The sequence below is a fragment of the Ambystoma mexicanum genome, chromosome 10, assembly GCF_040938575.1.
Source record: "Ambystoma mexicanum isolate Mex_15411 chromosome 10, UKY_AmexF1_1, whole genome shotgun sequence".
Lineage (NCBI taxonomy): Eukaryota > Metazoa > Chordata > Amphibia > Caudata > Ambystomatidae > Ambystoma > Ambystoma mexicanum.
In genome coordinates, this window is record NC_090932.1 from 850169294 (window position 1) to 850196720 (window position 27427).

The 27427-nt window shown below is 49.6% G+C and overlaps 1 protein-coding gene across 6 annotated transcripts in view; it reads left to right on the plus strand.

Annotated features, from left to right (window-relative positions):
* LOC138491794 (multiple epidermal growth factor-like domains protein 6) overlaps nt 1-27427 on the plus strand; it is a 1495213-nt gene that overhangs the window by 1325650 nt on the left and 142136 nt on the right. For all 6 annotated transcript variants that reach the window (XM_069618507.1, XM_069618508.1, XM_069618505.1 and 3 more), the window contains 2 exons: nt 20544-20672; nt 26652-26777. In XM_069618507.1, the coding sequence (XP_069474608.1) occupies nt 20544-20672; nt 26652-26777 (255 nt within the window). The remainder of the gene's footprint in view (nt 1-20543; nt 20673-26651; nt 26778-27427) is intronic.

Genomic DNA, 27427 nt, shown 5'->3' on the forward strand with positions numbered 1-27427 from the left:
CGCGTGGAAATCTGCACGTCCGCGTGTAATACGAGGAAAGTCCGTTAGCGCGTATGCACTGCAGCACGCCTATGCGATTTCATTGGACCAAAGGCCCTTAGCGCGTCTGTGACGTGACGCGCGCGGGTGTTTCCCTCATTGCACGTGATGACAGAACACACGTGGATTTCCACCAATCGCGTGTGAAAGTTCCCACCACCCCGGAACACACGTACCCAGGCTAATCGCGTGTGGAATTTCCCGCGCACCCCAAAACACACGTACCCAGGCCAATCGTGTGTACGCTCACTCCCCTCCGATCACACGAGATGACACTCGGACCTACAGTCTTACCAAGTATCCGAATACGGGAAACCCGCGCACAGCAAAAGACGTGTACAGGCGTCAATGCGTCCGCCCACACGAAGGCAGGCGGAGGCGTCCCCGCGCACAGCATAACAGTGCGCGCAAACAACAAACGCGTATATACAGCTACGATGAATGCCCCATTTGTCGCTGCACTGATCGTGGGACACCGCAGGAGGAGGAGAATAGCCAGGGCACGCATGTTCACACCACGGACAAGCCTTTTTGGGATGCCTGACGACCAGGTCTACGGCAGGTATAGGTTTCCACCCCATATCATCCTAGACCTGGTCAGGGAGTGGGAAGATGACCTCACATCCCCCACCCTTAGCTCCCAAGCATTGAGCCCCTTGGAGAAGCTGCTCAATGTCCTGCATTTTTTGGCCACTGGTTCATTTCAGCGGACCACTGCCATAGTGGGGGGGTCTCACAGGCCACGCAGTCACGCTGCCTACACCAGGTACTGGCAATCATGACAGCGCACCCCTCAGTCCGCAGGCACATATACATGCCCAGAACACCCGCAGAAAGGCAGGCCGTTGTCCTGGATTTTTTCAGGGTGGCACACTTCCCCAAAGTGCTCGGTGCCATAGATTGCACCCATGTGCACCTAGGGCCATTGAGCACATCTACCGAAACCGCAAGCACTGGCATTCCATCAATGTACAGGTGGTATGTGATGCAAAGGGAATCATACCTCTGTCTATGCAAACTACCCTGGCTCCTCCCATGGCAGTTTCATATACAGAATGTCTGCCCTGAGCCGGGCCCTGGAAGCTGGGCAGCATGGCGACACATGGCTCCTAGGTCAGTACAAATGCCCTTGCACATGCATGCAAGTCACACACAGACAAATATCCAAACCCTAATGATCTCAACTATTATCACCTCCCCAGGGGACAGTGCCTACCCTCTGAGCAACCACATGATGACGCCAATCCGGAACCCCACCACACCACCCCAGGTAAGATACAACGCCGCCCATATTGCAACCAGGGGCATAGTGGAGCGCACATTCGGAGTGCTCAAGTCACGTTTCCGCTCCCTTGACCGCTCTGGTGGGCAACTACTCTATGCACCGCCAGTAGTGTGCAGGATCATTGTGGCAGCATGTGTCCTGCACAATGTTGCAACACGGCAGGGCGTCCCGGTGGACATGGTGGTGCCCCCACATCCCCAACCACAGGCACAGGCGCTGCCCATGGGAGGGGACAGGGCACGTGGCGAGGAAGCCCGGACCCAGCTTGTGGCCACATTTTTCACCTAAACTCCCACCCCTGCGGAGTGCACACAGGCCTGGCACATACCAGGTGACAATCGATGATGACAAAGAGACAGTCAACTGTCACAACCCTACCACCCTGAGATAGTTGCCATGGAAGTGCCACATCATCTGCATCCCTAGCTACTTAAACACAAGCTATCCTGTGTGACCAAAAGGCACACATATGACATATGACATGATATGGGCCATACACAAGTATTTCAAGGCGCAATGAGGCAGGGAGGGGGGAACAAGGGAAGACAGACAACGGTACTACTAGGCCAGGTGTCATGGAGATCGTGCAAGTGCAGGGGTAGGGGGAAGGGAAAAGTGCAAGGGGAAGGGTGGGGGGGGTCCAGTACAGGGGAAGTAGCACAAAAAAATAATACATAGGTCGGCTGGTGGCAACTGCAAAGGTAAGTGCAGACAAGTGCTGGGAAGGGAGGGCTGCAGGGATAGAGAGACAGTACTGCAGTGCAGGGGTTGCCAGGGAGGCAGTGCAAGTGGAGAGTGGCTGGGCCAGGGACCGAGGTCGGTGAGAGTGGCCCAGTTGCAGCTCCTGTGCAGTTCCAGTGAAGAATTCTGCAAGGGAGAGGCAGAGAGTAAGCAGAAGCAAAGAGGAAGGTCTTGAGGTGCTTCCAGAACTGGAGATGGTTCCCCTCAAGTTCAAGTCAGGCAGGAAGTCTGTTCCAGGGGGAGGGCCCTGCTGCGGAGAGAAATCTACCCCCAGCTAGTTGCTCTGAGAAGCGGATTACCCGGACATGCAAGGTGTGCATCACACACACCTGCAAAACAGGCCATGGCCATCACTGTCATGTCACTCAAACCCTCCCAAACATCAACATGACATGGCAAGCAATACCCATACACCAACACAGTAACGATAAGCTACACATTGCCATGTCCTAAATGTACAGTGGCATTGGACAATGATGCCTGACCCGGAATCAGATGAAATGACAGACCAACAAAATCTCCCACCCAAAATAAGTAATTTCCAAATGCATTACAACAGTCGTAGACGTAACATAACAATGAATGCCTGTCTACATGCACATTATGCATTGCAAAATCAACACTGCAGCTCATGTGTGCAGTGTCCTACTCCTGCACCCTGAGCATCACATCTAAGTGACAGACCACATCAAACATCAAATTAGGCATGTACTGGATCCATAATCGGTCACAGAACATGTGCTGCCGGGACACAGTGGGCACCAGAAGGCAAACAGTGTACACGTGGATATGCAAGGGTGGGAGTACATGTAGTGCATCAGAGTGCAAGTGTGTGGTTCTGCAAGGACATGCACTCCACATATGCATGTGCACTCAAGTGACCATCAGTGTTCCCTACACATCACATGTGAACATCCACCATGTGTACACCCCAGCATGTCAAACCACAACTATCCCCTTGCACCTGAAAGGAAAACACAACACATGAACAGGCATTGATCAGCAGAACACACCATGTACATAGGATACCACCATTACTATGTCAGAGTTCCCATCACACTGCAGGGCAAGGCAACTATCAACAACAACCCCCCCCCTCACAAATGACCATGACCCTCTGAACAACTGCACCTGGGTCATGGAGCCCCCAACCCTCAATTCCACCTGGCCACAGGATCACCTTTACCCTTCGTCACCATCTCCCACCTTGTGTGTAAAAAGATGCCTGAACCCTCAGAATCCACACTCATTTCCAAAATCACAAAATCCAAGGCATAAAAACGAACCCGAACACCCTCCAGTAGATGACTTGACATAGCAGTACCTCACAAAGGCCAAGTACTACCACAATGATGCAACAACCAAGGTAGCACAGCAAAACAATGTCACGACAGGATGTGAGACATGTGTGGTACATGACATAGGATGATGCACCATGAATGGATGTGTACTGTCACAGGTCCCCTGTACAGGCGCGGGAGTGTCACGAAACAACCACCCCCACCATGTCCCGGGTGCCTGCAAGGTCAAACTCACACAGGCCCCTGAGACCCTGGTGAGGAAGGAGGTTCAGGGATATGCAGTCGGGACAGGTGTTGACACACTGGATGACTGGAATGAGTGGCAGGAGAGGGGAGGAGGAATGACGCATGAAACTAGGGAATGCACGAAAATGTACAACCTGCATGAACACATACACAATCCAAACAAACTTGGACATCATTGTCATGGCCTTCTGTAGTCCAGGCTCAGGAGTGGTACGAACCAACCACCCCCTCTAGGGTTTTGGCGCCTGCAAGTTCGGGGCTTACACAGGCATCCGCAACCCCAGTGGGGAAAGAGGGTCAGGGAACGTTGCTTGGATAGGTACGGGAAGCAGGAACACCGGGTAGAGGGTACAGGTTTCAAAATTGCATAGGATCACGGGTGATTAGGGAGAAAAAACATACCAAATTGAACCACACATACATCCATGCATCAGTACACTCCCCAGCAAGCCTATGCAGAGCAGTTCGAAAGAAAAACAACAAGACACTTAGCTCTGGTTTTGAGTGCTGGCCTCCTGCCTGCGCACTCTCAGGTCCGGTTACAGGAGCACTGCAATGCTGCAAAGAGAGCCACAGTCAACAACCTGTACGTTCCAATTACACAAAAACACAACACCAAACATGCCCCATAGCAACAAACTACTCTACAAACAGACAATCTGTGGTCGATGCTTCGTACCCATATATAACATCACCCCTGTGACGGGTCATACACAGTCAATGCAGTAAGTCAGCCGCTGGTGGGTGCGTGGAAAATGGAACACCAATGTGTCACAATTCACACAACATGCAATGTTCCCTGGATAAGCAGACAGACCCATATAGCAAGCCATGACTACAGAGCAAGTTGCGTACCACCATGACCGAAACAAAGTTGGCAGTGCATTTATGATGAAGTACGTGGAAAAGACATGCACTGCACCCGAGTATGTCCCTTGCTGTATGTCCCTGTGAGCTGCCCCTTTCCATGTCTCGGAAGGCTACATGGTTGATACAAGTGCCTCAATGGACCTTGGTGTACCGGAGGGTATGTGCCACTGCCCCTGCATGTGTCCCAGACAACCCTACTATCAACAGCCATCAGTCCACAAACACATCAGAGCTGCATTGTGTGCTTCAACACCAATATTCGTCTAAGCTCACCCTCAGTGCTGTGACTAAGCCTGTATGTGCAACTCGCCTGGTGCAAGCTTTGCTGTGTCGTGGCCCCCCTGTGATGCTCACCTTGCCTGGAGTTCCTTGGAACATGTCAGCAGTTCTAGGATGTGGGTCTGCAATCAATGTGCCTCTGCTTGTGCACACATGTGCATGTGGGCACCAACAAACGGGTCCAGAATTCCGTCGTCCAATGGGCCATGTCTGCTGGCAAAGGTGCTCTGGAGGCTCATACCCCTGCAGAAAGGGCATGAAACACATGATTAATGCTTCAAAGTCATCTGTGTGTGTCTCATCAGGCATCTCATTACTTGACCATGTCAGAGAGTCACATCACAAATCACACCATCAGTCCGTCTTTCACTTCCAAAGTGTGGAACACTATCTACAGCATGAATTGCAACAAGCACATGTACAGGAAAGATATGAAACATACTACACAATGCATAGCAATCAATGTACACATTAATCATGACACACCCCATCTAGCAAAAGCTGAACAGTGGACAATGACACCTAAATCATCCCCACTAGGGGTGTCAACACAAGTCACACAGCACCAGACATGCCACAGATATGACAGTCCAAAACCCTTGTGTAATATTCTGTACCACCGAACCATCCTTGCGAGCCCATGGATAAGGGAGGCAGGAGTGGCATATGTGAGTCAAGGACGCCAAGCAGCAAACACATACACAAGACAACCATGAAGGGCCCAGCTGGAACAGACAGTGCATGCCTTCAAAAGCCACAAAGCACCACACCGTCACATGAAAGCACAATAGACTATCAATTTTAAACTAACTCAACTATTAACTAATTACACTAACAATGGAAAACCTACATAACCTATTTAAACTAACTATCAAACAGAAACTTAACTAACTAAACTAAAAGAAAAATCAAAAATGGCCACATACGACCCGGGGTGGAGGGGAGGCACCCAGGAGGGGGGAGGTACAGGGTGCTGCTCAACATCCACATGCGATGATGCTGAGCCAAAAAAAAAATCCTCCATGGGCTCAACGCCTGCACAGCCCGACCTATTTGGGAGATAGATGGTCGTCCGAGTCTGGCTCATCCTGTAAAGGAGGACGTGGCACAGTAGCCTGGCCACGCCTAGCCGCAGCTTGCCCCTCGTTGGCAGCAAGTCTGCCGGACGGGTGAGCCTGGTTCTGTGTGGCGATGTGACATAGGTCTGCATGCAGAACCTCACGTGATACACGTGCTTCCTCTTGCAAGGTAGCACGTGTAACACGGAGTTCCTCCTGCAAGGCCTGGCTGGACAACCGCTGCACCTCCCGGCAAGCCTGTAGCTCAGCCGAGATGGTACGCTCAAGCTGTGCAAACCTCTCCTCTGCCTGCTGCCTCTGGGACATCATAAGGACACCCAGAGTGGATCTGAGGGAAGCATACTCCTCCCTCAGGGCATCCATGTGCGCCTCTGCATGAGCAGCAATTGCTTGATGCAGAGACGACATTTCAGCCTGGCGTGCCCTGTCTGAGGCCGCCATGCCCAGCCTGAGCGAGCGGGCCGTGGACCGTGCCACCTGCTGCTGGAGAAGCACCTGCCTAGCAGGGGAGAGTACAGATCGGGCCACACGCTCCATGCTCTCAGCGATGTTCTCCATTGCTGCCCCCTGCCGTTCGGAATTGGCAGTCATGTCTTGCTCCCAATCAGTATACAGCGGTTGCGCGCGGCGACCGCGTTGCCGGGCTTGACCCCTGCGGGACCCAAGGACCGGGGTCCTCGCTGTGTTGGCACCGCCTGCGGCTGCACGACTACATGCCCCCGTCGACGTGATGTCCCAGGCACATCAGTGACTGGTGTGGAGGGTGACCCTGCGTCCCGATCCACCACGGGCGGAGGAACCAAGACTGTCTGATCCCTCAGTGCAGGTGTCGCAGACAGAGGAGTGTCCACATCAGAATCACTCACCCCTGACACATGGACTTGATGCTCATCCAACTCAACATAGACGTCAGAGTCGTCATCAAGGCTGGACTCATAGGCAGCCAGAGACAAGATGGACTGCAGCACTTGGGGGTTTTCGTGGTCTACCACCCCACGACCCCCACTAGTGCCGGGTTGATGTGGTGTTACCAACCCTGTGTCTGGCATGACCTCCACCTCCATTGCGTCATCACCTGAAAAATAGAGAAAAAAAGGTCACTACACATGTCAGACGCACACAACACACACACCCACCGACAGCAAAGGCATCCGGCAGACATGTGACACACAACATATGACCTGGCATGCATGCTGGGTCTACTTTGAATAGCTTCTGTGATCAGACCTGTTGAAAGGTGGCAGTTTCCATGGAAGTGGGTCTATGCAGTGCAGAAAATGTGTACGCCACTCACTACCTACATGTACAAGCACTCCATGGTGTGTGCCAGGAAATGTGAAGGCAGTGCAATGTCAAATTCAGACGTAACGTGCATTGTGCATTCAATATGCACCATGTCTAGAAGCCAAGCACCCCTCCACCCCAGTACCAAAGCAGGGATGCCTAGCATGGTATCAAAAGGCTGACCATACACCTGTGTATTGACAGGCAGTGTTGACTGGCATCAACAGCTTAATGTGATTCAAATTACAACACTGATGAAAACTCCGGAGGCCGCCCACGTGTGAAGAAGACACAACAAGAGTTGGACAGAGTCATTGGCCATTGAACAGGCTGAGGCCTGTGAGCCACACAGATTGTCAGAGCCTAAACATGTGTGCAACGCAGGACTGAGACACAGTTGACATGGGGAGGCCGATGAGATGGCAGGCAATGTATGTAACCAATGACTCATATTACAGTGATCATCCAGTCAAGGACACATAGGGGCATGCGTGCAATGCACATGGAGCATGAATGGGCACTCATGTCCCTGTGGGACATCTGACCCATGCACAGTACAAGTGGGATACCCTGCATCGAGTACTAAGGCTGTACCACATGGCATATGTCTGGCAGTTTCTACGCTGGAAGTTAGCATCTACACAGGACACATGAACAAGAAACTACACATTGGCAAGATTGAAGCAGACCAGTGCAAAGGTGGAACTGGGGTGCAGAGTGGCGGAGGAAGGGCAAGGGAGCATGCCCACATGGAGTCCCGCATGCAGGCAGAGGAGACATGCATGACGGTAGCATTGCATTACTTACACATCAGAACCATGTACACGTCACATGGAGCAGCAATGATGCACAACACATCCCACAAGTCAAACACACACGTCCTCAACAAACACGCATCAACACTCACTGGACTGGGCATCAAAGTCCAGCATCTCTCCCACTCCTTCGACCAATTCAGGTGGTATGAACTCCGCAACGAGAGCCTCATGCGGAGTGAGTTCTTCCTCCTCTGGTGCAGGCCCACCGCCAGTCACCAGAGTCAAGTTGTAATTTGAGGCACGCTTAGCCTTAGTGCTGCGCTTGATGTCATTCCAATGCTTTTTGCACTCTTGCACCGTGCGCACCTCATGGCCGAATGAACTAACATGTTCCTCAACATGCTTCCAGTGGGTGTCACGTTGGGCAGCCGTACTCTTACTATTGGCACCCACTAGCATGTCACGGCTGTGGCCCCGCACGTATTCCATGAGGAAGTCCAGTTCCTGCTTACAGAAAGGCTTCTTCCTCGACGTGCAGGAGGTCGTGGCTGTGTGTGGGGTCCCAGCCTGTGCTGCATGTGCAACCTTCCTCCTCTTGGACTGTGGCGCAGACCCTGGCTGGCTAATGCCGCCCTGACCAGTATGGCCAGTGGGTTCGGTGGATTGAGCCAAGGGAGTGGCAGGTGGAGGGATGACCAAAGGCCTGACTTGTGTCAGTGGCAGCTGGGTGCCCACTAATGGACCCTGCGCAGCAACATCAGCTGTGGAAGGGTCATTGACCGCAACGGTCCTGGTTGGCAGACTCACAACCGGGGTGCTGTTGGGTGCATCTGCCCCTGCACTTGCCAACACCCGGCTGTTCGGGGCAGCAGATGACATGACTGCCCCAGGGACACGTGTCTTGGTCTGAGCAGCCCGGCGTGCCCCTATGGTTTCCCCCCTGGCCTGTTGGAGATCTACCAAGGGCTCTTCAAGTGCCAACGCAGCCTGCGCTGGCAGACCCTGAGCCTGGGTGGCGGTGTCCACAGCTGCACCTGCAGCTACCACTACCCTTGGGCCCGTGGCAGTCGATGGAACGGACTGCCGGGTCAGACGGGTGCCAGTGCCAGATGCAGGAGCTGCATCCCCCGGAACCACAGGGGGTGGTGGCATGGCTGCACCGACACATGGCACAACATTGTGCTCAAGTGGTGCACCGCTGCCTCTTCCCCCTCTGTGGCTGCCCTGGACACCCTGGAGTCCCCCTACTCCCTGGTCACCACGGCCACGTCCCCGACCACGCCCGCCACGAGGAGGACGCCCAGCTGAGGCGCCCCTCACCTTTGGTGGCCTCCCAACCATGGCACAGATGTAGTAGTGCTGGCACAGATGGAGTGGTGCCAATGGGAGGTGTACACCACAATTGACCTGGGCAATTGGGGTGAAGGGGGTGGGAAGCAAGATGTTAACAGCCCCCCTGCACCTGCAAGGCTGTATGTGACCCCGGTGATGTGGTGACGGGTCACGCAACGCTCAGGCACCCCAAAACTGCAGTAAAACTGTGCACGCAACCCTGCAGCCTACGTGCGTGGATTCAACCTCCCGCAGTACGCGGTGGCACCCAGTAACACGAATAACGCGTACGCGTGGGACACGCAGGCTACTATGACATCGAAAATGGGTGCGATACACAGGGGCACCCGCAGTGAGAAAAAGAGCGTGTGCCACTCACCGTCTGACTAGCGCGATGCAGAAAAAACGAGTAGCCAATACCCCCGCCAAAAGAAGAGATACGTCCTTGATAGCTGTGAAGTTGTGATGGCGTGCGAAACAACAGGAAGCAGCAACACACGTCGGTCTCCAGCGAACTGCTGGGCCCGCTCACCTTTAACCCGTGCTGAGGGAAACGCACGCGCGCATCACGTCACTTACGCGCATGGGCCCTTTCCTCGTATTACAAGCGGACGTGCAGTTTTCCACGCGCGCTTACGCGCATGGGCCCTTTCCTCGTATTGCACGCGGACATGCAGTTTTCCACGTGCGCTTAAGCGCATGGGCCCTTTCCTCGTATTACACGCGGACGTGCAGTTTTTCACGCGCGCTGAAATGCCCATGCACGTCTGTACGCGTCACGTCACAGGGGCGCTTGCGCTTGAGGGGCCTTCTGTCCAATGAAAATGCGTATGCGTGCAGACGCGCTTACGCGCTAAGGGCCTTTTCTCGAATTACATGCTGACGTGCAGATTTTTCACGTGCCAAATCACTCCGTATCAAGCTGGTCATGCGTAAGCACACGGAAGACCACGCTCCTGCCCAGAAGGCCGAACTACTGCCCCCCAGAGCCCCGAGCATGCTCCCACCTGCCATCTGCTGCTGCCTGACTGCCTGCTGCCCACGTGCCCTGCCATTTGCTGCCTGCACATCAGCCAGGGGTGCTGTTGCTGTGACCACCCCTGCTGGAACCGAAGACTCCCGACTGGGATTCCATCGCTCCACAGCCCAGCCCCAGGACCCAGTTGCCCACCCACTCCTGCCTCTGGGGTTGTCATGTCGGGGCAAACACCATCTGAGACCACTGACAACCCCCGGCCAGAGAGGCAGAGGGGCACCAGCTTCAGTGCCACCGAAGTTGGTGTCCTGGTGGAGCAAGTCCTGGGGCAGTATGATGCCCTCTTCGGAAGTTCCCGCGCCGACAAGGAAGGACGGACTCGGATCTGGACTGACATCGTGACTGCCATCAACGCGGAGGGGGTGGCAGTCCGCGACTTACAACATGTCAAGAAGCGCTGGGAGGACTTCAGGTCCAGGACCCTGACAAGGCCCGGCGCCTCTTGAAGGCAGCGGATGCCAAGGGGCGCCGGGGCCACTTGTCGGAAGAACAGATGAGGGTCCTGGAACGCATATCCCCAGCGCTCCACGTCCAGGTCCTTGAGAGGCAGACCCGTCTGGAGTTGAGCGGTGAGTGTACATGCATCCTGATTGTGAGCAGTGCGTGTGGTGATTGTTCAGTAGTGTGCAGGTTGCACATCTGTTTGTATGGGGTCGAGTATGGGTGGGGGTGTACAGTGCCGTGGGGCTAACACATGCGAGGGCTGGTATATGTGAGACATGGATGGTGCTTGTGTGTGTAGGCTTGCATGCCAAATGCAGTTGTGTGGGCACACATGTTTGGATGAATGTGTATGTAAGTAGACATGTCCGTGATGTCACACATGTATGTTGTTTTCGGCTGCATGTATCAGCACTGTGTACATGTGCATGTGTGTGTATTTGACAAGGGTGCAACAGTGATGCAACATGGATGCATGTGACAGCGGTATGTGGAAGCCTGATTGGCAGATGTGACATGGATGCCCGTCTGAACACTGCGACACTTGGCAGAGGTGTACACATGCATGCAAGTGTGGTGGTGTGTGTACATGTGTGGTGCACTGCCTGTGTTGCATGTGATGTCTGGCTCACCTTTGGCTGCTCATGCTGTTGTATGTGTATGGATGGTGCTGGCAGTTGCGATATGGCTGTGGTATGGCTCATGTGTGTGAGTTAGGCTTTTTTTTAGGCTTTTTTTATATAGCGCTACAAACCCTCAGGTATCTGAGCGCTGCTTATTATTACCCACGGTGTGTGGTGCTCATTTATCAACCTCGGAAGGATGAAAGGCTGAGTTTGGCCCCGCCGGGATTCGAACCTGCGTTAACAGGCTCTGCACGGGTGTCAAAGCGGGCGCTCTACTCGCTGTGCCACTTGACCGGCCAGTTGAAATGACATGTGTGTTGGGGATTGTGATGACATGTCTGAGGTTTGCCAATGCCACTCATGTACAACTGTCATGTGTGTATGTGTCCATTGTACAGTGCCCTGTTGCCTGTGTTTTGTTTCTCCCTGTCTGCAGCGTCAACTGATGAAGAGGGCGGAGAAGGTGCTGTGGAGCACAGCGGCGGGGATCCCACCGCCAGCCGGAGACGCAAGGCCCGGCTCCCCTCCCATGTTGTGATCTCGTCGGGGAGTGAGGAGTCCGGTGCCGCGTCCCAGGCCGCAGCTGCCGGGGGGAGGTCCAAGAGGCAGAGGTTGGAGTTGGACTCCTCGGCAGCAGAAGGGGCAGCTGGGACCCCACAGGGCCCAACAGGGGAAGATGGCACAGAGTCATCCAGGTTGGTGGGGGGTTTGGTGGAGGAGGAGGCCGTGCAAGCACCAGAGACGGGGTCTGGAGGTGGGGATCCCACTGGTGCTAGTGGTGCAGTGCAGGACCAGGGACAGGAGGCAGCACAGGGCGCCGCGGAGGTGCCTGTGTGCAATCCTGTCCCTGCATCATCTTGCACCAGCAGGGATGCCTACGTCCAGACCCGTTTTCAGGCAGGGGATGAGCTCACGTCAACTGGCCTTCCTCTGCCTGCGCACGTGGATATCCGGGTCCGGGTTGAGCCTGTCCTGGCTGGTGTGGCGTTGCGTCAACGGGCCATGCGAGGTGACCTGCAGTCTTTTCATGAGGAGACTGCACGTCATCTCGAATGGCTCGTTGACCACGTCAGCCTGCTGGGACAGGTCACCCAGGCTGGATTCCTCCGTCTGATGGGGCTTGCTACGACCCCCTCCTCAACTGGACCCCCTACGTGCCAGTCGTCCTCCGTGCCATCTTCCCACCCATCAGTCACCTGGGTGCCCTGTGGAGCTGCCTCTGACGGTGCGGCCAGGCTGGTGGAGGAGGCATCCCTGCCACAGTCGGGAGTCGGACGTCCAGCAGGGGTGGCCACATCTACGACTGCACCCCAGCCGGCGGAGGATGTGCAGGCAGCAGGAGGCAGTGCACGGGCAGAGGCACAGCCGCAGCAGCAACGTGGTGGGAGCCATGAAGGCTCGGGGCCTTCAACATCGGAGGGGAAAGCATCGGCCGGAGGGCAGGAGGACCCAGGACAGAGAGTGTTTTCCGTGTGGCAGCGGTTGGGCCAGGCCATAGATGCGGAGCGGCAGCGGGCGGAAGAGGCACGGCTCACAATGGTCAGGGCGGAGAACTCCATGCGGAGGGCCCTGAGGCGGGCCGAGTGCCTCGAGGCAATCCGCAGGGGTTTGGGGGTGGACACGTCGACGGCCCTGCGGACCCTCGGGGCCATGGAGGAGGACCGCCTCCGGGACATTGACCAGGAGTTCGATGATGCCCTGGCCCGGGACATCCACAAGTGAGCCGTGAAACTAGCCCGCTGCCCTTGTACATAGTTATGTAGGTAGCGTTAGGTTTCATTTTTGTTTTGATTTTATTTGGACCTTTCGGACATTGGCCACATTTTTGTATATAGTTTATTTTATTAGTTAGTGTAGTTAGATAGGTTTCCTTTCTTTTGTTGGGATAATGGACCCTGGCTTGTTCCCATGTACATAGTTCACTGTTGGATTGTATTTATTTTTTCACATTTTAACCATGGAGCAATGGCTTTCTTTTTTATTTCCCATTGGATTTTGTTTTGTGGACATTGACTTTGGACAACATTACTTTGGAATTTTATTTTTGGTTTTGCTTTTTTTCACGGACATGCTTCTTTTAATTTTTGTACATTCACATTTCTGTTTCTTCATTTTTGATTCTATTTATGTTTCCTTTAATACATATTTTTTTTGGTGAACTTCAATGTGTGGTATCTCATTGGTTTCATGCATTTCATGATATGTGTTTTGAGATTCACTGACACCCATTGGGTGTATGTGAGGGAAATGTGTTTGTTTCGGAACTTGCAATTGGTGTTCTGTGATGTAATTGCAAATTATGAGTGGGTGGATGCAATACTCTGGTGGGTGTTTTGCATTTGGAGGCTGACCATAGGGACCAGGGATCTAGATTGTGATGACATGTTGGCTGGGGAACATGAGTTGCACATGGGTGGGGGCCTGCTGGCAGGTGGCCCACAGTGCTGGGGGGTGGGGGTGGTGGGGAACATGAGTTGGACATGGGTGGGGGCCTGCTGGCAGGTGCCCCACAGTGCTGGGGGGTGGGGGTGCTGGGGAACATGAGTTGGACATGGGTGGGGGCCTGCTGGCAGGTGCCCCACAGTGCTGGGGGGTGGGGGTGGTGGGGAACATGAGTTGGACATGGGTGGGGGCCTGCTGGCAGGTGCCCCACAGTGCTGGGGGGTGGGGGTGGTGGGGAACATGAGTTGGACATGGGTGGGGGCCTGCTGGCAGGTGCCCCACAGTGCTGGGGGTGGGGGTGGTGGGAGACATGGGTGGGGGCCTGGTGGAGGCTGCCCCTGGTGGCTGGGGGGGTGGGGGTGGTGGGAGACATGGGTGGGGGCCTGGTGGAGGGTGCTCCTGGTGGCTGGGGGTGTAGGGGGACATGCGTTGGTGGGCAGTAGTGCAAGTTGACATGTGGATTGACTGGGGGTCATGGCCATGGTGGATGGTGTGCCTGCAGGACATGTGCAGGGTAGTCCCCTGTGGTGTGAGCCACCTGCAGGGGCCGTGGAAGGTGTAGAGGGAACCCCTGGGAGGACCCACACGTGCAATTCACGTGTGGTGCTCCCTGCACACCCCTGTAATACACGTACCCTGATGGAATCGCATGTGGAACTTCCCGCGCACCCCTGAAATGCGCGTACCCTGCTCGCACGGGCCCAATCACGTGTGGAACTTCCCGCGCACCCCTGGAATACACGTTCCCTGATGGAATCGCGTGTGGAACTTCCCGCGCACCCCTGGAATACACGTACCCTGCTGATGTCGCGTGTGAAACTTCCCCCGCACCACGAAATACACGTACCCTGATGAGATCGCGTGTGGAACTTCCCGCGCACCCCTGAAATACACGTGCCCCGCTGATGTTGTATGTGAAACTTCCCCCGCACCCCAAAATACACGTACCATGATGAAATTGCGTGTGGAAATTCCCGCGCACCCCTGAAATACACGTACCCTGCTGCAATCGCGTGTGGCACTTCCCGCGCACCCCTGAGATACGTGTACCCTGCTCGCACGGGCCCAATCGCGTGTGGAATTTCCCACGCACCCCTGAAATACACGTACCCTGCTGAAATCGCGTGTGGCACTTCCCGCGCACCCCTGAGATACACGTACCCTGCGGAAATCGCGTGTGGAACTTCCCGCGCACCCCTGAAATACGCATACCCTGCTCGCACGGGGCCAATCGCGTGAGGTACTTCCCGCGCACCCCAGTGATACACGTAGCCCGCTTGCCGTGCTGGTACAGGGTTAGCGCAGCCCTTTGCGCTGGATTGGGTATATTGATTGCTTTTCCCTGCGCGAGAGGCGTTCTTGGGGGCGTAACTGGCGCTGCTGCAGGGTCGCTGCGCCATTGTGCGCCACGGCTGGTTTTGGTGGCTGGAATCCATGAATACGCTGTGCGCGGAAATGGATTTTAGCGCACGCGGCTGGCGCAGGGATTCGCACGCGCACACTGTGCGCCAGCCGCATGCGCCACTTGTGCGCTGAATTCTATGAATTACCCCCTTAATGTGGTGCTGTATTTATCCATGTTAGCAGTGCTCTGCTCGGTCTACCACACTTCCCATTCATTGCAGGAATAAAGTATAAAGCTATAGAAGCTTGTTTTCTGTTGCCCAGCTTTCTTGAAAGCATGTTATACTGTGGGAAGTCACAACACTGCACCAAGATGGATCAGATAAGTGCTTCTTTAAGCCCGCAATAGTCCAAGATGAAATCTTCATGTCACAGGAAGTACATGTTACATTTTTGGCTATTGGGGGCGCAGATTGAGTCCTCGGTCCTGGTCAGCTTTAGACATAAATTGACTTTATCTAAGTCCTTCACTTGGGTACTGCTTCACCTATGGGAGTAATGTCCATAGGGATTCTGCGTGTTTGCGAAGAGCAGTGTTCTCTGATGCTGTGATGGGGGTTTATTTTAGCTGAGCTCTGTCTCTACATTTGTATGTGGGTGGCCTCTGTGCTCAGTTTCACATGGACATCACTTGGTGGCTAGGATCTGCATTCCTTTGCTTTGATACTTTGCACTGGATAGTTACTTACGCGCCCATTCAGATGTAAGTCATGTTCTCTCCTCTCGCATCGTGATGTCCACAATAACAGACAGTATCCCCCCAAATTACTGAACAGCATCCTTTTTCATATCTTAGCCAGTGTGCATTCATTATTAATTAACAATTCCTCATTTTTCAAACGCACTGTTAGCATGTTTTGGCACATTTACCATGTATATGACATTGCACTTTTTGGCTGCGTTAGGATGACCTGCTAAACTGATGTGTGGGGCTGCTTGATTTTGTAAGTTCTTATTTAAGGCTCATTTCTTATTTGGGTATCTACCATGCAGATTTTGTTTGGTTGTATTGTTGACTAGCCCTTGGATCTGTAGGTGGCCAAACATTTTTCCTTAACGGAAGGGGCCTGTTATGAATGCATCTATCAATAGCCGATTTAACTTTTATTCAGACCGGGGTGAGCTTTAAATTCTTGCGGAATGAGATTTGGGTTCTCAGCTGCTGTCATTGCTCATCTATTTTCTACCTGTTTTTTTTTCATCATCTGGCAAATTATGATTTCCAGTTTCCAATCTACCATTGGAATTTAAGGTGTTCATATTAGCAGTTTGAGATTTTGATGAATTGAAAGGTTGTATGTTTGGGTGCGCATTATCCCCTGTTTCAAATGCAGTTTGAGTTGATTCAAGTGATGAAAAAAGGGAGACCTGGATGCTTTAGCTGTAAGTCCCACTGCAGGGGGCTCAAGGGCGAGGTGAGTCTATTCAGTCTACTGCTCTCCCAGCACAGGGCGGTTCGCAAGCATGGTGGAAAGCTTGGTCTTCAGCAAATGTACCCCAATGTGCTCTGGGAGTGAGTGAGAAGAGCTTGCCTCTACCTTGAGGCGCTCGTTATTCCCCTTAATGATGCTTCCGAAATAGTTCCAAATAAATTATTATTCAAGTCCAGGAATGAATAAAAGATGCAGTGGGAGAACCCCTCTTTCATATGTAAAATGTCACAGCGGATTTGGTAAAAGAAAACCTGCTTCAAGAGGCTCAATCCTTGTCTTTGTGACAAGGGGCCCTAACCTTCTGTTATCAAACCCACAATGCCTTGTTCTGCAGTAAATTGAGTGGACAGGAAAAGCCCCAAGAAAAGTAAGATGGACAAATCCTTCCTAAAACCAGCTTGTGCTCGCTGACTGTACTGCTCTAACTATGCCCTTTCCCAAGCTGCCGCTTCTAAGGCTCTCTGGTGTGCAGCTCCTAGTGTGAGGAAGGCCTTTGTTTTGGAATGGTTTCGCTGAAGCCAGTCTCTTAGTACATCTCTAGGTATGAGATATCCTGGCTGGCATGGAAGACATAACCTTCCCTCCCAGAGAGTCAACAGGGGCATGCACCCTGCCCCTTGTCTCATTCACTGGAATGCAAGCAGGCAGGTGGTTGAAATCCAAATAGCCTCCATAATTAGGGATTAGCTCTCAGGAATGACACTTGCATGCTGCAAATCGTCTTAATTATTATGTGCACTGCAAACGTTCCATAGAAAAACCTGGATATGGCTTATGTTTCCAGATTATCCTTCCACCAGGTTGATAGTGTATCATAATAATTTGGTTTTGGAACAGAGGTGGCAATTGAAATGCATCTATGGACTGCACTGACGTTGCTGCTACAGCAGGAGTCAAACATACCACTTCTGACCTCGGAATGCGCCACTGGAGACGAGGCGCTGAAGATCAGAATACTGATGCAGCAGGACACTGGCGTACACTATGCTTTTAACTAAACAATGCTAAAGAGATTCTAGGGTTAGTGAAGAGTGGGTCACCCCAAGACTGAAACATAAAGACCCATCCACTTGTGCTCTGGTAAAGCAGTTCTTTTTCTTCATTTTATTGTCAGTGCAACTTGATTATTTGTTACAATTGTGTATGACCTCTGGATGTTCAACCACGTGAACGTCATACGAACATAAGAGAGGTTCAAAATGCATATGACATGGTTCCAACACTAATGCATTAAATAAATACCCAAAATATGCAACCCAGTAAAATACCTACAGAAAGTACAAATGCATTCATATCTGACTCATTCTAACCAAACACAAATATACACAACTCAATACAATGACATCACACATGAATTCTTTCACCTTGATCATGGCTTAATCCTGATTTTGCATATGTAACAATCAGCCAATATCCACCTTGGCGGTGTCTATAGCTCCTCATAGCACAGATCACAGCACATTGTAAGACGGTATCATAACCTCATCTAACATGTTTTGCTCCTTCCACCACGATTTCATTCTGGAACTTGATCAGGGGACGCTTCATGTAACTCTGGCTCAGGGGAGTCACACTTCGAAGTTTAAGCAACTATGTGTTGGCGTTTTGGTGGTGAAATAAAAAATGGTACAATTGCAAATAAATAGTAAACATGGTAGGTACATTGAATTTCCACTTATTTTTTTAGTATTTAAAGGACACGTTTGTCTTCTTAAGTTAACCATTTAATTGCAAACTCAGTTAACATGGAACAGGCTTAACATGATTATGCATAAGGTGCAACATGAAAGTAAACCGTTTCACTGAAGGAAAATCAAAGCATTTTTCCATGTTTTATCTTTCTCTTTGGTGTGTGAAATTGAATGTTGCAGTAAATTAAAGATCCACCCAGAGAGGGCCTCCCAGAGAGTGATTGTCTTGTTGAAATATATGTTTCGCCTGGAAATTGCTCTGTTGTTTACTTGTCTGCTTTTAAATGGAGAAACTGCATAATAAAGTCAATACCAATAGTAATTGACTGCACTCTGAACATTGTAATTGGATCAGAGGAGGTCAATAATGATCTCCATGTGCTAATTAGTGCCCCTGCCCAAGGACTGTACCTAGAGTTATGGACCTTGAAGACCGAGCAGATGGCCAGAGCCCAGTGGGCCATTTACCAAGGTTCTATGGAACCTGCTGCAAAAGGGTCACTCTATTTTGTAAACATCCTTTGGAAGGAAGAGTGAAGATGTAGGAAGTTGAATGAGATCACTAATGAACACTACCTGCTTGCTGAATAGCAGACAACGGTTCCATCCTTCATAACAGAATGAGTAGTTATCTGGGTGTTTACATTCATGCATGGTCCTGCTCAGGCAGGCTGATGACTTGTCTGCTTTCTTTTCTCCCTGTGAGGTTGGTGATTGGAAATACTTCAAAGAGGAAAGCATGTAAATTATTCAGAAAAGTAGCACCTACTCCATAGGCCGATTAAGAATTAAATAAGAATTAAATAATATTCGAGCGCTTATCAGACCTACAAGCATCCCCTACTAAAGTGGGCTCCTCTTTGCCACAACATATATACACACATTTCCATTTGGTGGGTCTAGGAAGTAAGTCCTATCCCCTGCCTTAAGGCCTGGTGACCCCTGGCCAAAAACCTTTTAAACTCCTGCCCACCTGGATCTACGGTGGTTGGGTGCTGAAAAAGTTAAGTCCCTATTAAGCCTCAGCAGTAGAATTCCTTGCATTTCTATATCTGTACGTTTGTGCGAGGTTGCCTGCTATCTACTTGAAGAAGATCCAACTAGGGTATTCCTCAGGAGGTGACCACATTGAGCGATTAATAGATGTCTTGTCTGAGCGCATGAGGGTCCCAATTTCATTATCTTTTTTTGTCATTCAATATATCCACAGGTTCTCTTCCTGTCTTACATGTTTTGTGTACTCTGTTTTAAGTCTTGGGAGGATAGCTCAGGGACAACGTGCTCGTCTTGGAAGCAAGACAGCGCGGGGCAACACAGGTTTCATCCCCGGGTCCGTACTTAGAAACCTCTGGGTATTAAGCGCGTTATAGGTAAGCCATTACAATTACTCTCCATAATCCTCCTCCAGTCCTCTCACTGAATTTCATCTGTCCTTTCCATAAACTACCCAGTTTTCACTGGGATTCTTGCCATTTTCCCTTCACCCCCCTACATTATGGAATGCTCTATGTAACGTAATTCAACCGTCTTCTCTCCTCGTTACCATGCCATCATCATCTCTGAAGACACCTGCATTTAATATTTTACTTTTCAGTCACCTACCCCTCAAAAATAAACTTGTTTTTTTAACACTTTGGCTTAAAAATTCTCCAAACTGTGAAATTTGTTTTCCTCTGTTCTTACATTTGACTCTCATGCCACTTTCATTTATTGATCATTGGTACACCACGTATATAAAATCAAAGAGGGAAAATGATGGAAATAAGATATAAGAACATGTATAAATAGGGAAAGGGACAAACAATAAACTCCTGTCTTTGTTAAAGAAGCTATTTCTACTTTGATAACAGAGTTTGCATGGTATCTAGTATATCCATCGAATGCCTTTCCATCGAATTCTTTTGCATCGAGAAATTTGCAACGAAAAAATATCCATCAAATGCATGTTTTTGAGGGGTAAAGGGTTTTTTCTTTTATGGTGGGTTTTAAAGGGTGAAAAAGGGGGGGTTAGGGTGGACCCCCATTAAAAAAACAAAACAAAAAAAAAATGCATTCGGTGCAAATCTTTTCATTGCAAAAAATTGCTGGAAATGTCCCTCGACGCAAAACATTCGATGGAAAGACCATAAACCGTTTGTACCCGCTTGAAAATATCAGAACCCCTTTTTTCATACTGTGGAGTTGTGAGCACAGTTTTTAATTGTGTTTACTGTAGTAAAATTGCATTCAGAATGATTTTCGTTTTCTTTTTCGCAGTGTGCCCTAAAGGTACTTATGGTCCTTACTGTCAAAAGCTTTGCAAATGTATGAATGGAGCCCAATGTGATACAATGACGGGAACCTGTGATTGTCCTCCTGGGTACATTGGAGCTGACTGCACCACGCGTAAGAATTTGCTATTTTTTTTGTGTGCATTTTTAACTATGCATTTTGCACTCAAAATATTATATCAGCAACTAGTGTGACATTGAGTGAGTGCAACAAAAGCATGAGTGTGTTTCTCATTTTTATGTAAATAGAACAAATGAGGGATATACAAGCCTAAGAGTTAGCAACTGAAATGCACTGAAGAAAAGGTTTGAATCGACTGGAGCCATTCATGACTCTACAGAGATGGCTCTTCAATTGTATTGATCTCAGTCTGTAAATGTCTGATTTGGCTCAAATAGGTTTGACCCAATTGGAGCCATAAGTCACTATGGCTTGATTAGGTTTAAAAAAACATGTAAACTCCAATTGAATTTAAAAAAGGATGAGGCAGATTCTCAAAACCTTTGTTTGCATCACGTGATGAGATGCGCTTGCACATCTCATGACTTGCACCAAAAGAAAGCCTGTGCCATTTTCTCACAGGGCATCTGAACATGTGCATCATAGATGCACGTATGTGAATGCCATTTTTCACCCCCTTTGTGCATTTGCACCAATAAACGTATCTCTTGTTTATTATTGAATATCGTTCAACAACAGCAAAGTAGGATAAATTAACATCACGCTACAGGACATAAAATATGAAAACATGGATTCAATAATAATCTCCAAAACATAGCCTACAAATAAAGATATACTTTTCCAAAAAGACATAAAATATCAATTAGAACGGGGATGTCTGCCCATGTTATAAATGATGCTCTGATTTGACTCCTGCTCGCAGGCAATTGCCACCTCATCAGATTTTCTCCAAGCGGAATCTCCTGCCGCAGAGCGTTAACCCACAGGATGAGGACCTCTCGCGCATCCTGCCTATGACGACCATCGTTGGGGACCAGAATGAGAGCCCAAAGTGCCAGAACCTTCCCAAGGTTCTCACTACCCCACAAGAAGTCTCTAAATATCAAGCCACCTAGTGATAGCAGCCCATCCTTAATAGGGCTCAGCACCAATACATTACCTTGCCTAAAAATTGGGTAATCCCTCTTACCAAAAGTCACTGCACACTGCCCCCATGGCACGCACCATCCCTGCTCAGCCACCTCTTCTAGCTAACATCAAGTCAACTTGAGCAGATGCCTCCCCCTAGCGCCTACCACAGCAAGGAACAACAGGCTAGGCACTGGACTATCTAGAATAAACCCACTCCACCTTCCAGCAACTAACTCAATGAGGAACCTCCACTTAAGAACACGCACCAGGTGTCAACATCCCTCCACAAGCTCTAAGGCCACATCTCACTGTGTTCTAACACGTAACAAGCAACCCAGCCCTGGGCCCTCTAGAATTCCAGCTACCTGCGAGAAATGAAACAGACGTCCACCACCGGCCACCACAGCCACCATCTTAAAAGGAACACCAGTATCTGCGCCACGCAGGCCGTAGCACACAGCACTAACGTGAGCACACCCAGGAGTACCAAGCCCATGAGACCGCAGGCACCCACCCCGCTTGTAATACCAATATCGCCTCAAGTAGACCCACACCACCCCCTCCTCTATAGACATCAATGAGTTGATCACCTCCCAAAAACTAGATCTTCTAGCCATCATGGAAACATGGCTCTACCAAGCATCAGGCGTTGTCTGTCCCTAGTATTACCTGAGGGCTTTACCATACTTAGATGTGATGGAATGGATGCAAGATGTGGAGGCGTCACACTTCATGGAATCCTAACAAATTAGGCCTATCAGTAGCTCTATGGATGGAAATTGCAAGCTCCTTTCTGTTAAACTTATATCCCCCCTCCTCAGACTCCATTACCTTACACATTATCTACTGTCAACTGCACCCTACCTCCGGCTTCGAGGAAGACTTCATTCACGTGGTAGGTGAAAACATCAAGCCACCTCAAGAGCTATACATCTGTGGGACACCAACCTAGGCCTCAATGAACCATCGGACACCACTGCCACAGCTGTAGTGAATGCACTTTCAGACCTGGGCTTCAAACACTGTCTCTCCTCCCCAACTCATTACAAATGCAGAATCCTAGAATGGGTAGCAGATTTGAACAGCCAGATAACTATCACATCTAACACCCACCGTCCATGGTCACACCATCATATTCTAAGCTTTACCTCCCCCCCCCCACTGAAACAACCACCTCCAGCCCCACCAGCTATGCCCTCTACCCTGCAGTTCCCAGAAGATTTCTAAAGAGTCGATCTCCCCCCTTCCCTCACCCCTCTACCCGGAACACCTATACTCCACAGACCCTAAGGTCCTAGCAGACATCTACTCTAACACCTTGACCAAGGCAATAAACATGGTGGCCCCAAACCGGCAAGTCACATCAACTCCTGGTTTACCCCACACCTCCAAGCCCTGCATGAAAAAAAAGACAGGCGGAAGCTATTTGGAGAAAAGACCCTGCAAAACCTCTTTTAACATGATTGCCAAAGAATATAAGCAGGCCATTATTGCCGCTAAAGCAGAAGCAGGTAGTCTAGCCATCCATGCCCCCTACCACCATCACTAAAGACGAGACATGGTGCATTAATATGCGGAATCCCTTGCAAATAAGTTTCCTACAACAGAAAATAAAAAGGGAAACAAGCTGCAACCAACACACAACTGACACTCCTTCACCACTAAAGTACATATCACGCCCCTCAGTCCACTTTAGAGAAGTCTCTGAAGCAGAAACTACTAACATACTTAGAAATCTAAAACCCTCAAGATGCATAGGGGACATCTGCCCAGCTAGCATTTTCAAAGACTGTTCAGAAGCCCTTGTCCAGTTTATTATGAAATTGATTAACACCTCCTTCACCTTAAGCCTGGTCCTGGCCAGCTTAAAATCATGGGTCCTACCGCTACTAAAACAAAAACAGCTTGACCCATCAGCACCAAACAAACACAGCTCCATCGCAACTGTACCATTCTTGCTAAAGATTCTGGATAGGGCAGCCTACAACGAAATACAACTAGACCTTGAAACCAATCACATCCTAGGGATGCACCAATCAGGCTTCCAGCCAGGTCACAGTATGGAATCTGCACTGCTAGATCTAAAAACCAACTTCTTTAAAAATGAGGGCAAACCAGCACTCCTCCTACTCGATCTATCGGCCACCTTTGACCTAATGGATCATAAACCTCTGTGCCCCCACCTCACAGCCTAAGCTAACTTCTCCCATGAAGCTGCATTATGGATAGCCTCCTTCCTGGAAGGAAGATCCATGAGAGTCTTCTGGGACATTGCATGTGCCCCACCTATCCCATTCCTTGTGGTGTCCCTTGAGGTTCCTCCATCTCCCCTTCCCTCTACAACATTGTAACCAAACCCTTGTTCAACCTCCTGGATGCCATCAGCATATCCTACATGAACTATGCCAATGACACCCAAATCCCCCTCCCCTGTCAGGCTCTTATAACAATGACTCCCTCACCATCAATAAAATGTAATCAACAATCCAGACCTGGAAGGCCACCAACTACCTTTGCCTCATTGACGACAAAACGGAGATCATGTTGGTGGGCTCTCCCACTATGCTGAGATACAGATTCCGATCTCAGCTTCAGTAAAAACGCTTGGTGTCCACTTGGATGCCCACCTCTCCCTCACCAATCAAGTGAATGCGATCGCCTCTTTAGCTGCTTATACAGCCAAGCTCATCAATGCAGCAGACAGATCCTGACACCAGCTAGCTGCCTAACTGTCGCCCAAGCTGTTATCAGTTTGAGATTAGATTACTATAGTGCCCTCTTTGCTGGGACTTCCATACAGAACGTCAACAAACTACAGGTAATCCAAAACAATGCACTCCGAGCAGCTCTGAACATCCCGAGAAGAGACCACATCTCAGCTGCAAGAAAACAGGCTCACTGGCTCCCAATTCGTGAAAGGATTATTTTCAAAACTTTGTTTATTACCCACAAATGTGTAACCAATACTGTCCCACAATATTTGTCTCTGAAAATTGGGAGAGCGAAGAACAGCAGACCGGTAAGGTCCATCCATGCTCATCGCCTGGCGTTGCCGAAAGTGAAAAAAGCCAGAGCTGGAGGGGCTAGTTTCCCTACAGTGGCTGTGAACCACTGGAACGCCCTCGCCCGCGCCCTCAAAGCATAGAAATCCTACTGGCCTTTCCAAAAGGCCTTAAAAACATGGCTACTTGCCTTATGGGGGTTCCTTGTGACAATCTTTGTACCCAAGAACTTGAGTAAGACTATGATATATGTAAGTAACCCGCCTAGATGATTGTTATGTTTGTATAATTAGGGGCATGGTAATGCACCGCCCGAGGAAGCTGATTTCTTGTGTGTAGCTGGTTTCACAAACAGTGCCCTGATGCACTCGGGCTTAGGCGCTTTACAAATTAAAAAAATACATTAAATTAAATATATATAAAAAGGCATGATCACACAGTATATTGTACAATATATCGTTAATCATGAAGATATACAGACCGGAATCTAGAGCATATATGAAACATTCATAGGTTTTAAGACATTTCAATTATTGTGCATAAACAAGAACATTTTTAATAATAAAAAGGTATGCAAAAATAGTGTAATAAAGAGATGAATGCATGTTTGACGTATTTTTCGTTGTTGAAGGTCTCCAATGCCTTAATCAGCACAGAAACAAATACTTTTTCCTGCTTATATGAAATGGGAAAGAAGAGTGTAAGTGCGTGTTAACCCCAGAGGTCCAGAAATGATTGCTAACGCATTCTAAACTATAAAATTGCCCTAGAAAAAGTGAAAACATTACAAAAAAAAGCAATTTATTTAAAATATTTTTTTTATAACGTGCCTAATACCATACCTGAGTTTGGTTTCTAAGCGCGGATCCGGGATTTGATCCTCTGTTGCTCTGCATGGTCTTGCCCCTGTTATATTCTCCGTTCACTCCGGAGAGCACTTCAGGTCTTGTAGCCACTTCTTAATAAATAATCGTTTTTCTTTTAGGCAATGCTAGGACAGAATGTACAGTGTTGTATCACTGTAAATAACACGTGCACATATTGTCCAGTATAACAGTGCTCGATGTATTGACTTTGAAGGGTGAAAGGATGACTTAACCCTTCCAAGTTGGGAACCTGTGACGAGCGAGAGGGAGATTTATTTTGCCACAGTGAATAGTCTTGGTTTTGATAAGGGATCTTGTTCAGTCTCTTGCTTAGCAAAGTGGAGTACATCCCAAAGAGGAGATTTCTTATCCCGGCTCAGCTGAAACATATATACACACATGCTATTTGCTGATTGGTGCTTCAAACCCTGTTGAATAACGAGGTGGCGCCAAGTGGTTGAAGGATGTACAGCTCCTCGAAAGGATGCGTCCTTTGTGCTTCTGAGATGTATAATGCTGACGTGGGTTGGCGAGATGACTGATTGGACCAGGACACAAGAGTGATATGCACAAATGCTGCTCTCAACTGCAGTGTGTATTTCTATTAATGCATTTGATTGCATGACTGGTGTTATTCAGCAGTTAATGGGGTGACGTCAAATGCAAAATCCAATGCCTCTTGACTGGGGCAGATTAAAGGAAAATGCTAGTGTTCTCTTTCCAATATGTCAAGTCAAGATAATTCGTGTTTCATTGTTGCACAAAAAGAGAAGGTTACAGTGCTTTGAGTTTGGTGTTGTACGATTGTCGCTTAAAATTGCTATGTTCTATGAATGTTGAAAGCAAAAGGAGATCATGCAAAAAGAGAAAACAATTGTCAACTTGAAATTGGTCCTCGACTACACTTTTCCCTTTATTTGCATATTAGTATAAGGCTATACATTAATTTGCATTATGCATTGCTTTGATCATTCCTTCTTTGGTTGGAGCCCTGCTTTTATTCCACTTTCATAAGGATAAAGCAAAGGGTCCGGCTTTCCTATTATTCAACAAATCGCCTTTGACTGAAGAAAATGTGTGCACATTACTCAAACATAAGAGTACAGTTAATAACTGCACCTAATTTTCTACAGTTTGTCCTGAAGGCCGCTATGGGAAGGACTGTACACTGATGTGCTCCTGCGGCAATGGACTGTGTGATCCAAGAACTGGTGCATGCATCTGCCAGCCTGGCTACATTGGACACAGCTGTCAGCAAGGTGAGTGGACATAGAATGCTCCCCTGTAACTGGATAATTACACTTAGGGGCTGGGTATTTTATTAATACATTGTTTAGGGAGGATAAGTAACCCAAGGCTTCTGCTTTGATTATGTTACGGTATTGTGGTTTATACTGCGCACCACTGCCATTGTCTCTGCAATACATCTTACAATAAAGGGCCACGCGGGTGAGGCTCATTGATGTGCACCTTTTTATGGGGAACGTGTATTTTCTACTACAAATTAATGTGGATCTGTTTCCCCATTTTTAATGCGCCATGTAAGTGTGGTGTTTAGACACATGTGGCAGGCATTGCTGAGCTGGTTCTGTGCTCTTGGTTTAGTGGTCTGTGGCCTCCAGGGTGTGAGAAGGAACAAGGACAGTTGTCATGGAGCAACGTCTGCCACCAGAAATAAGGGGACTAAAGCCTACTTGAGCACAATCCTTAGTTTCTGCTCTATTCGAACCCTGATCATGCAGAAGTCTGCTGGAGCTGGGCACATAAAGCATTGAGAACTGGCATTTCCAAGGGATGCTCGGTACCCTTGCTTTGGTGTGCTGTGTCCTCTGAGACAAGTGCAGGGCCAGGAAGCAAGGTGGACAGTGGCCCTACGGTCTGTAGCCCGGGCATATGACAACTGCCACCA